Raw genomic sequence first — 11328 nt, forward strand, 5'->3', positions numbered from 1 at the left:
TTGTCTTGAAAAGGAAAGAGAATCATATATATTAACTACATGTTTTTCCCACTACAATAATATTAATTGTGATATCATTAGAATTAAAAAACTGTCGTGGTTTTATACACTTTCACCTAAATGATAAATTTTTATTGATATGGTCCGATTAACTTAAAATACCTCATCCATGTGTGTGTGTGTATATAAAATATAATATGAGGACAGACGGAGCAGGAAAGATTGGACTTTGGCAAGTTATCGACCACCAAGACATCCCACAACATCAACAGGTGTCCACCACATGCATGCAAGCATGTTAGTAGTATTTTACAATTTGCCAGTACAGCTAGTTTCTCATCATCACACAAGCAGACTGAACAATAAAAATAACTTAACAAAACAAAAAACAAAGAACGAACTTCTCAGCATTGTCTCCTAATTAAACATTGTTGTTGTTGTTTCCTAGGAAGCCAGAAAGTATAGTAGATCTTTATATTATAATACTGGAGGGCATTGAATTTGTTTTGACTTTCTGGTCGCATTCATTTCAAAGCCCCATTATTGTACCTTCATAACCCTTCATCCCCATAGAAAAAAACAAAAACAAAAAGCTTCATTCCCCACAGCCCCACTTCTCTCACATCATTCCATTTCCATAGCCTACCGTCTTCTTCTTCCTACACTTCTTTCAGCTTCTTCACCGATTCTCTTTCTATTTGCTGCAACCTATATGCGTGCCCATTTAAGAGCTAACAAAAATGGCTAAGTTGGTTAGTATCATGATTATCTGCCTTATTTTACTCAGTGTTGCAGAAGGCAGAGTCATCAGTCCAGATTCTGATTCTCACAGATCAGTTCATCATAGTCCTTCCCATCTAGCAGCATCACCTGTAAGTGGGTCACATATAAGTCTTATGGGTTATTTTGTTCAATTACGTATACTTAATTTGTGTTTGTATTGATTGTTGTGTCTCTTTGGAGACTGAAGCATAAGCTAATGCACAGTACCTGTTTGTGTTTTTGCCTGTGACTCTGTGTATGTCGGAACAGTCAAGGCTCAACGATGATGATGATGATCAGTACTGCAAAGGAATTGGCAGGGAAGACTGTTTGTTTAGGAAAACTATGGCTGCCCATGCGGATTATATCTATACACAAGATAAAAATGGACCATGAATTTGAACTTTACTGCTGTTATTTGCTTTTTTTATTTCTTTATGTTCTTAACCAGCATACTGTAAAGTGTAATCAATCTAGAATATTATAACATGAACAATTTTCAAATATGGGCCTTCTGCCTTCTCTTGTGCCTGCTAGTTATCATGCTGCTTTGTTGTTGTTGTTGTTGTTGTTGTTTTCTTTTCTTTTCTTTTTTTTAATATCATACTGGCAAATTGATAGGCGTCCTTAAGCTTGAAGTTGATGCCCATACTATATTTAAGTTGTTCACTTGCTAGAAACTGCTATCCTCCTCAAAATATCGGTATAAAGCCATTAAATTTAAGGTATAAATATCAAAACATTGACTTTTCACTGAAGATTCTTGTCTAGAATCAGTTTAAAAATCACGGAAAGTTGAGTTTCACATGTTTACGTATTTATTTATGATTGGTTGACTCAAACTCCATCTTTTATATTGAGTCTCCTTGATAATTCCACCCCTCTCTGTTGAGTTGATTCTGTGTTCTTGAGAAAGTCATTGTCTTGTATTGAAGTGTTGGACAGTAGTCTGAAAATGGTAGACATGATCAGAAATAATCACAAGCCCTCATCTCAGGGTCAAGAATGTGAAAGGAAGAAAAGGCAAAGAAAAGTGGGAAAGAAACTGATTTGCTTATCTGGTTTTGACTAATTTGAAATCCAAACGATATTTGCTGGCTGCAAATTTCCAACAACTCATTTAGTCATTTCTTTAGGCAAAAAGGATAAATGGGTAGGTGGATTTGGATCTGGGCATGATAAAGAGAACAGAAAAATTGAGTGTCCATAAGCATGAGACTGAGGAATCATGTGAAAGTGACAATCAAGAACGTGTGTGTGGTTGAGATACAACCAGCGGCTGGACTTTTAGATGTCATCCTCTTTGACAAAAGTGTATTTATTATCTTCTTTGACTAAATGTGCTGGGTTTTATTGCGTGATGAATTATCCAGAACCAATTTTGAAGTTAGTTTTGAAACATATTTGTGCAATCCCAACATATTCTATCTGATTAACTTTTAACTTTTCCACATTGAAAGGTGAATCATGCCATGCATATTTATTTGTCTTCAGAGAAAATGCTTACTTTATGTCTCTACAGAATATCCATATGCATGCATAATCCCTTACCAGTATACACCTCATAATGAAGTGTTTTTCTCTTCCTTATCTTCATGACAGATGAAAGAAATGATGCATTTAAAAAATATGTTTTCTAAGAGAAGCTCAGGATGGAAGATGAAGAGTGGAAATAGCCTAATCCTAAGATGAAGAAAGAGGGGGGAAAAACAGTGGAGTGCATACATGTCATTTTCAAGAGTGACTCATGCATGAGTCCTCCAAAAAGTTAAAATGAAATGTCATCATTGTGATTTATATTTTATGTTAAATAAATAAGCATCATATAATTGTTTGCCTAACATCACAGCAAAGTAAATTTTGGATTCCACTAGGTCCATCTAAGTAATAACAGCTGAGCACGATACAGAAAATCCGAAAAAGATTCATCAGCAAGATCTGGTTGAAGTAGGAAAATGAACAGGGGAGGCAGTTTCAAAGACAAACTTCTCATGAGATTTTGATGTCAAGTACAGCTTTGCCAATAACACTATTTTAAGAGTAGCTTTAGTTGGAACAACTTTTGCTGTTTCATTTCATTTGAATTTTCACTGATAATGCTTCTTACGTAGATTCTCTCTAGATATCTATCCAATATATAATATAAATTCATAGGAAGCAACATTATTCACAACTTATGAAGAGTGTAGTAATTCATTTCAAACTCTGTTCAAAATACTGGACCCACATTCTAGTTTTAAAAAACTAAGCAAACCAAATCACTGAAAGTTGAGTTGGACATGCTTATTTATGGTTTGTTTAGTCAAATCATATCTTTCTAAAATGAGATCTCAGAATTTTTCTTGGCGGTGGTTGTCTGACCTTGAGAAAGTCATTATCATTCATTGAAGTTTTGTGTAGTGATCTGAGAATGGTATACATGACCAGTCCGTGGATAATAACCACAAGTCCAAATAGGGTCAAGATTGTGATAGGAAGAAAAGGAGAAGAGAAGTGGGAAAGAAACTTCTCATTTTCTTATCTGATTTTGACTGGTGTTGTTTGCAAATTTTCCAAATAGTTCATCAGTGTCATTGCTTCAGAGAACAGGAACAAAAGGAAGGACGAATTTGGACAGGCACATGGTAAAGAGAACGGGAGAATTCAGGAAAGCATAAACATGAGACTTAATTATGAATATTTTGAAAGAGACCTTCAAGCTAAGTATGCTGTGTGGTTAAGATAAAACCAGTGTATGGTCTTATAAGTATTATCCTCTTTGACAAATTTGCATTTGTGATCCTCTTAATTTGACAGATGTGCTGGGTTCAATTGTTTGTTGAAGTTTTCATATTTCTCAAGCTAGTCATGATCTTGAATGAGATGAAAAATCAATTTTGATGGTTCTGTTTCTTCGTTTGTTTTTCAGGATACAGTATCCGATATCTGATACAATTTGGTCAAATTCAAGTAATGTCAGGCCCCAAATAGGGATAACTCTCCCAAAAGCATTTTTTACATTTACACCGACTTGAATCTAAAATCTTATATTTTACGTGTCATAGCCTCTTCCACTAGAAATAATGTCTTTTGGTGGTTGTGTTCCTTTTTTTTTTCAATTTTTTTTATCTAAACGTGTCAGTGCAATTCCAGCATGTTCCATGCCATCATCTTTTTAACTTGTTGCATGCACTGATTTTCATTCATTTATGTCACTTTCTTACCTAAAGCACATTTTGCAGTATTATAGAAAATAAAACCAGATGATGCTGACCTAGATCAACATGTATCATATTTGATCTGGACAACTTAAATTTAAATTTTCTTGTTTTTTATTTTGAAGGAAGTAAATGCATGGTGAATTTATGCTTCTCTCTCTTAAACATACGTTTGTTTATATTCGAATGAAGTATTTTGAAGGCCCTCATCCTTTGTTTTACATCTTTCAAAATTAATAATCAAAACAATACAAATATATAACTGAGATAATTAAAAAATTTTAAAAAATAAAATCTAAGCAGGGCAGAGTCATACCTTCAGAGAACCTTCTGAATGCTATGCAACATTGATATACCTCAATGTGAAGTCATTGTCACTTCTTTTTCTTATGAAATATAAAATGGAATGATGCATTAAAAAATATATTTTGTAAGAGATCCCAAGGAGTTAAGAAGTGAAAACACCTAATCATAAAAGAACAAAATAAAAATAAAATTCTATTCATGTCACTATCAAGAGTGACTCATGTATGAGTCCTCCAAAGTTAAAATGAAATGTGATCATTGTGGTTATATTTTATATTCAATGAGCATCAAGTAATAGTTTGCCTAACATAGCAGAAAAGTTAATTTTGGGTTCCACTTGATTCAACTAAACAATTACTGCTGAGCACAATACAGAATATCTAAACCAGATTCATCAGCAATCTCTGGTTAAAGCAGACAGACATGAACAGGGGAAAGCAATTTCACAAACTTTCTGATGAGATTTTGATGTCATGTACAGCTCTTCCAATAACACCATTTTAAGAGTAGTTTAAGTTTGAACAGTTTCTTCAGCTTTATTACATTTCATTTGCCTCAGAAAACTGTAATACACCTAAAAGAGAGAGATAGGCAGAAATAATAGAGAGAATGACATTAAAGTCCTAAAATAGGAAATTAATGACAGTTATATTCTTGACAAAGTTTTCTAAAAGTAAGCTGTAAATATTGATTTAGATAGTTACAAATAGGAATCTAAATTGTAAATTGAGGGTTACATTCAAAATTTAAATGTCTTATTTGAGATTGAAACTCTTAAATTTGCAACCATTTTTTGGATTTTTTTTTTGGTTACCCATAGGTATCCTCCTATTAAAAGTAATCATTTTTGAAGCATGGTCAGGCATTAAATGTGGGCATATCTCCTAATGAAAATTCAAATCTTATTTTGCCATGTTGTGAGGGACTATCCTCTTCTATTAGATTCAACCCCCCATTGGTATTTTTTCAGAAAATTTTATTAGAGATCTAACTGTCGTTAATTCCCCATTTTGGGACTTAATTGTCATTCTCCTGAAATAATAAGATTTCACTGGTTGCTCAGAAGATCGCACTGATTGATTGAAGAATAACTTTCTTTTCCTATGAGCATCAACGTCAATTAATTTGGCCTTAAAACTTATGTATTTCTACAGTACACATTTTCCATCTAGTGGAAATGACTGACTTTATTTAGCAGATAAGCCTTGTTGAATTCATTGAGCCTATGCAGAAGCAGATTTACTTGTAGTAGTGCAGCTTCTTTGACATTTTGGAAATTCAGATAATGATCTCAAGAAAAGATCAATGTCTTAAGAAATCTGTACTATTTCATCCTTAGATCAAAGTCTCCAAATTCTTCATACTTGGGTTGACATAGAGAGAAACTAGGAGGGAAGAGAATTAATTATTTATCTGCAGAATATTGGCATGCCAAACCTTATGTTCAACGTTGGAGAATTCTCATAAGATATGCATTTATCTTTCAAAAAGAAGCAAAGTCTTCCAATTGGAGGAAGCATATATGATTCAGCAACAGAAACAAGAGAAACTTCCTTGAACGTGTTGGGTTTTGAACTTTTTTTTTTTGGGACAAAGTTAGGCTGGCATTGTAATCCAATTTGACAATTCTCAAAAAAGGAAGAGAATTTTGATGCTCTTAAGGTTTTTGAAGATTACTTTTTGCAGCAACACAATCATGATGCTCCTTTCCACCTATATCAACCTATGTTTGTTTCTTGTCTGATCCATTTTTGCTCCCATACTTCAACACTAAAGCAAATTCTTTATGCAGATAATTCCTCTGCATGATTCTGAATGATTAAAAATTTTTTAAATGACAATTACCTTGAAGTCAAACCCACAACACATTTAAGTTGCCAATGGACTTGGTGATATTAAAATGTATCATGGGGGACTTGTGTGTAATTCTCCCATTTTTTTATTAGGAAGAAAAACATGCTGCTCTTGGTAGCTATTAAGATGATACAGTTAGATTCTTTGCATAAGACAAACTCATGACCCATTTACATATATGTTTGTTTAGGAGAAATCTATGTTCATGAATATAATATATTACAAACGCACACATTCATACATATATATTTAGACATAATTAACACCATATGAGTTTTGAAAACTCCATATTATGAGCCCTCTTATAATCCAATTTAACGAGAAAGATAAAAGTTTAGGAATGCTTTTCGTGTCCCCAGAAGACTAGAAAGGGAAAGACTGAGTTGTTTCAGAACATATAATTTTCATATGTCATATTCATAGAATTTGGATCTGCTGGAATTAAAAATCTGTGATTTCTTTAAGAATAGAAGAGATGAACTCAATGCAGGCTGATATTCGATATTTTATGATTCCTTTATTCTAGAGTTCCTTTCCAGATTTAACCCTTCAAAATATATAAATTATGTGCTTGTTAGAGTAACAATGGATAATATAAGTTTTATCTTTCAATTATCAATTTAGTTTTTCAAGAAACTATAAGAATTGAATTGTTTTGAGTCAATAAATTATAAGGATTGAGTTGTTCTGATTTAAAGTTGAGAGATTAAATTGATGATTAAGGAAAAATTCGGGCGCTAAAAGTTATATATTTTTTAAATAACAATTTGTATGATAAGGCACAAACACCAGCATTTGTCTTGTTGACTCTAGCTGCTATGAACACTCTTTGGTGCTTTCTTTTCAATTTCCTATGGGCAAAGACTTCTTTATCCTTTCCACTAGCATGCCTCATTTCTCAATGTTGTAAATAATGACACAACATGACACACCATGAAGTATATATACAATTTAATATTAAGTGGTTTTTAGAAGTTGAACCCGACTAATTTAAGTTGACTCAAACCAGGGGACACGAGTGTAATAGGTTTCTGGTTGTAATTTTCTTGGCACACCCTAACTCAATCATTACATAAAGGGAACAAACGCGGAAACAAGTTTCAAACATTTAAAAATATTACTTAAAATTAAAATGTCATACCACCTTCTATACAGTGTTAAAGGTTTATCTAACTCAACTTGATATTTACGGTAAAGGTAAAATACTATCGCTGTTTAAACATAAGATTTCAGGTTTAAATTTGTGTGAATGCAAAAAACATCATTGAAAGAGTTGCTTCTAATGGAGTCCAACAATGCTTGAACAACTGAGTTAGATAACCATATAAAAAAAGAGTATAAAATACTTTTAGACAAATTACATTTTTAATAAATTTAATTAAATACACCTTACAACCTTATATTTTTAAAATAAAAGTATAAATTTTTAAAAATGTTATTTATTTAATACTTCATCTATGAAATAATATTAAAGAAAGAGAATATAATAAGAAGGAAAATATTGAAAAATCATCATTAATGAAACTTTAGTCTTATCCAAATATTTTATATTTTAAGATATTAAATCTTTCCAAAAATATCTTATGAATCAGACGAAGGAGTCTTATTTTTGTTGCAGTGTTCAATTTGCATTATGTGATTTCGTCACTGCCAAAAGTTGGAGGACTGTGAAAATGATGCAAATGCCACTATCAGTGGGTTTGGTTTCATGTTGACATTAAAAGAATGCAAACACAACGCACTTACATAAATCATATGCGGCGAAAAGCTGCACACAATGAACAGTTATTTTTTGTGCCATTAAGTTGTAAACATAACCAAAATTTGATGGTTTCACTGAGAGACCCAGAAATTACAAAGAAAAAAGATCAGGGAAAGCAGAACACGTACATGGAGCTGTTATTGGATAACCTATTTGTAAAACTCATTCAGCCCAAAACAGTTCAGAAACAGAGTGATACTGATACAGATCATCATCATAGACACGACATAGAAACAAAATACGAAATTTTGATGCATTTTTGTCTCTGTGGTTGTTCATGTTAACGTTCCTAGAAATCTGAGAAGTCATCAAAATCCGCGAGGGTGTTGGCAAAAGGAGAGCCAATCTGCAAATCTGCGACCATTTGGCGAAGATCAGAAGCTTCTTCTCTTAGCTTAGCATTCTCCTGAAGAACCCTATCATGGGACTCAGACACGTGGTTGAGTCTATGAACAAGGTTATGGTTCTCTGTCCTGAGCCTGACAACCTGCGACCAAAGCTCGTCTATGTGTCTCTGTTTCCTCATCCTCGACCTTCGAGCTGACTCTCTGTTGGATATCATTCGTCTCTGCTTCCTCTCATCGATCATGCTTGTCTGCTTCTCCTCAGCTTCATCGGAGGTTGAAGAAGAAGGAACAAGATTATTATTAAGCTCACTCAGCAGAAGATGATGATGATGGGTGGACCCAAGGAGGCTGGTGATGTCGAAGTTTGAGAAAAGGTTGTTGGGAAGAAAAGTGGTGATGTTTTGTGGGGTTAAGAATGGGTTGTCTGATGTTCCTCTGATCTTAGTAGGGATCATGGCTGCAAAATTTACAGGAAGATGATAAATGATATCTGAATGTTAAAGAAGGATGATTTACTGGAAGTATTTGTGAAGCCTGAGGGAATGATGATGGGAGATTGGTGCGGCGTGAATTGGGAGGGATTTATAGGAGCTTGATGGCTCAAATTCGGTGCTAATCAGTACGCGTGCTTATCAACCCAGGGGCTGATGTGCCCATCAATTTACTTCAAAATAATCTCTGCTGTTAATTATAAATTAATTTTTAAATATTTTTAATATTATATTTATTAAAAAAAAGTTTATAAGAATTATTAAAAAAATAATATTAAGTTTATACTATCCATAATATATCTAGGTAGTTAATTTATAAAAATTATAAATATTTTATTATTAAATTAGATTATTCAAATTATATTTGTACTTCCTAAAATACATTTAAATAGTCAATTTAAAAAATTAAAAAATTTTAATATTAAATTAGTCAATCCAAACAAAATTTGTACTGGCCAAATTGATAGTGAACAAATTTATTAAAAAATTTAGATTTGATAAAAATAAAAAGCTTTAAGTTTGAACAATTCAAATGTTATGATGATGAGTAATAAACTAGTAATTCAATACTAAATTTTTTATAATTTTTATTTTAATAAATATAATATTAAAAATGCCTAAAAATTATTTAAAATGAATGGTATAAATTGTTTTGAAATAAATTGAAGTATCCTGATTATCTCTTGGCCTGATGAGCACATGGAATGATAAGCACTGAATGCAATTGCACTCAAAAAAATGGAAATGTTTGCAAGAGAGTTTGATTTTTTTTTTAGGAAACAATCATGTTCGAAATAAAATTGAGTATTAAATGTGGTTACTTCTTTCAATGAAATTCAAACTTTTTTATTTTGACATAGCTTGATGGCTAAAAAAAGTTAGGCCTAATGGAACATACTAATTTCTTATAAAGTGGCAAACAAAAGTTCAAATCTTCACAAGGAGAGAGATGTTTATATTTAGTGCCTGACCATGATTTAAATAGGATTATTTCTATTAAAAGAATAAATGTAAACAACAAAAAATTTTATAAATTCAAGTATTCTTATTGGATCTAATTGGATTGCTCAGGTTCTTTTTTCATATAATTGTTTAGTGTCTAGTATTTTTTTAAATGCAAGTTCAATTACTATCTTGTCAAATTCAAGTGTTATCTATATGTACTCAATTACGAGTAGCTCTTGTGTATCCAGTACTCAATTTTGGGTTGAGTTGAATGTAATTTTTTCATACATAATATTTAAATCATCAGTCTAACTTAAGGCTTTGTTTGGAATGTGAACAAAATAGAGATGATAAAAAAATATTAAAAATTATACCCAAAAAAAAGACATTTTTTCCTTATTTTATATTCATTCGCCTAAGAAATAAATAGAAAATTTATAATAAGTCTCATACTTGGATAACCTACATGAAATGCGCAATGTAAAATAGTATAAGTGTGGTGGGAAAACCCAAGTGGGGTTGAAATTAAAGAAAGCGTCCAATTATTGCAGAGACGAAGCAAATAGAAGCAGATGCATGAGAAAAGCGGAGTTAAAGACAATTGGTGAAGAGTTATTTATTTATTTTTGAAAAAATCACAATTAAAGACCAGTGAAGATTAGTAATATAACAAACATAAAATGTTGAAATTAAATTTTAGGACCATAGTCTTTTTTGCAATTTAAAAAATAATGTTTTGACTCGAATACCTCCATCTGAAATGCACATTTAGTCACTTACTTTTAGGGATATTTTAGTCATAATAATAATTTGTAAACTTTAGAAAGGATCTTGGTATTTAAATTCAATTTTAAGATTTCACATGGTCCTCAATAGTTATTATTAATTTTACAAGTTCTTGTTTGTAATTTTCCTTTATTTTTCTGTGAAGACATATCCAAAGAAGCAATTTTGAGAATTTGAAACTCTTGAAGCCAATAAATTAACAATCCCCTGGTGAGAGATACGCAATGAAGTAGAGTTTAAAAGGTATGTGAGAATTGGACTTGCAATTATAATTATAATTATAATTATAATTATAATTATAATAATATTATTTTTTAATGTTTGATACCTTTTGCAATTATGATGAGTCATGTGCCACTCACTTAAATATTACATGGAATATGGATTAGAGGGACCATTAATTTAAGCACCATTAATTGATCAAGTTGTTAACATCTTGTACCTAAATCTTTGCCCATTTTTATTATTTAACTATTCATAGTTCAATTATGCTTACTCACTGATTTTGAACATCTCTACTACTTGAACACCGTGTTTGTTTTTTTAAATACAAGATCACGGTAAAAATCATATAAAATAATTAATAAAAGATCATGTCTAATCAAATAACAAGATTCATATACCTTGTGAGTGGGTCGTTAAAGACAGCATCCTAACTATATAATGATTGGCCTGATGAGCAAGTTAATCAATATAGTAAGTTTTCTCTCTAAAAATGTGATCTAGCTACTGATATAATCCAATCATGGATGATAAAATTCCTAATTCTATTGATCATAGGATTGAAGAGAGGATGGTTCCAAGATACATTGAGATTTCCTCGTGATGAGTGAGTAAATTGTGGTTGTCAAGGTGCTAAGTTAGTGGACAACGTGTTT

General features: G+C 31.8%; 2 protein-coding genes across 2 annotated transcripts; one reads left to right on the forward strand and one right to left on the reverse strand.

Annotated features, from left to right (window-relative positions):
* The first annotated feature begins 592 nt into the window (after positions 1–592).
* Positions 593–1250, forward strand: LOC129321400 (phytosulfokines-like). Its single transcript, XM_054967145.1, has 2 exons — positions 593–872; positions 1033–1250. The coding sequence occupies exons 1-2, from the start codon at positions 741–743 to the stop codon at positions 1156–1158; spliced, it is 258 nt and encodes an 85-aa protein (XP_054823120.1). The 5' UTR covers positions 593–740; the 3' UTR covers positions 1159–1250.
* A 6674-nt stretch (positions 1251–7924) lies between these two features.
* Positions 7925–8761, reverse strand: LOC129284626 (basic leucine zipper 43-like). Its single transcript, XM_054920151.1, has one exon. It carries the CDS (start codon positions 8681–8683, stop codon positions 8171–8173), a length of 513 nt encoding a protein of 170 aa, XP_054776126.1. The 5' UTR covers positions 8684–8761; the 3' UTR covers positions 7925–8170.
* Positions 8762–11328: the final 2567 nt, after the last annotated feature.

Source organism: Prosopis cineraria, unplaced genomic scaffold (genome assembly GCF_029017545.1).
Source record: "Prosopis cineraria cultivar Desert tree isolate PC_DT_omini unplaced genomic scaffold, ASM2901754v1 PC10, whole genome shotgun sequence".
Taxonomy (NCBI): Eukaryota; Viridiplantae; Streptophyta; class Magnoliopsida; order Fabales; family Fabaceae; genus Prosopis; species Prosopis cineraria.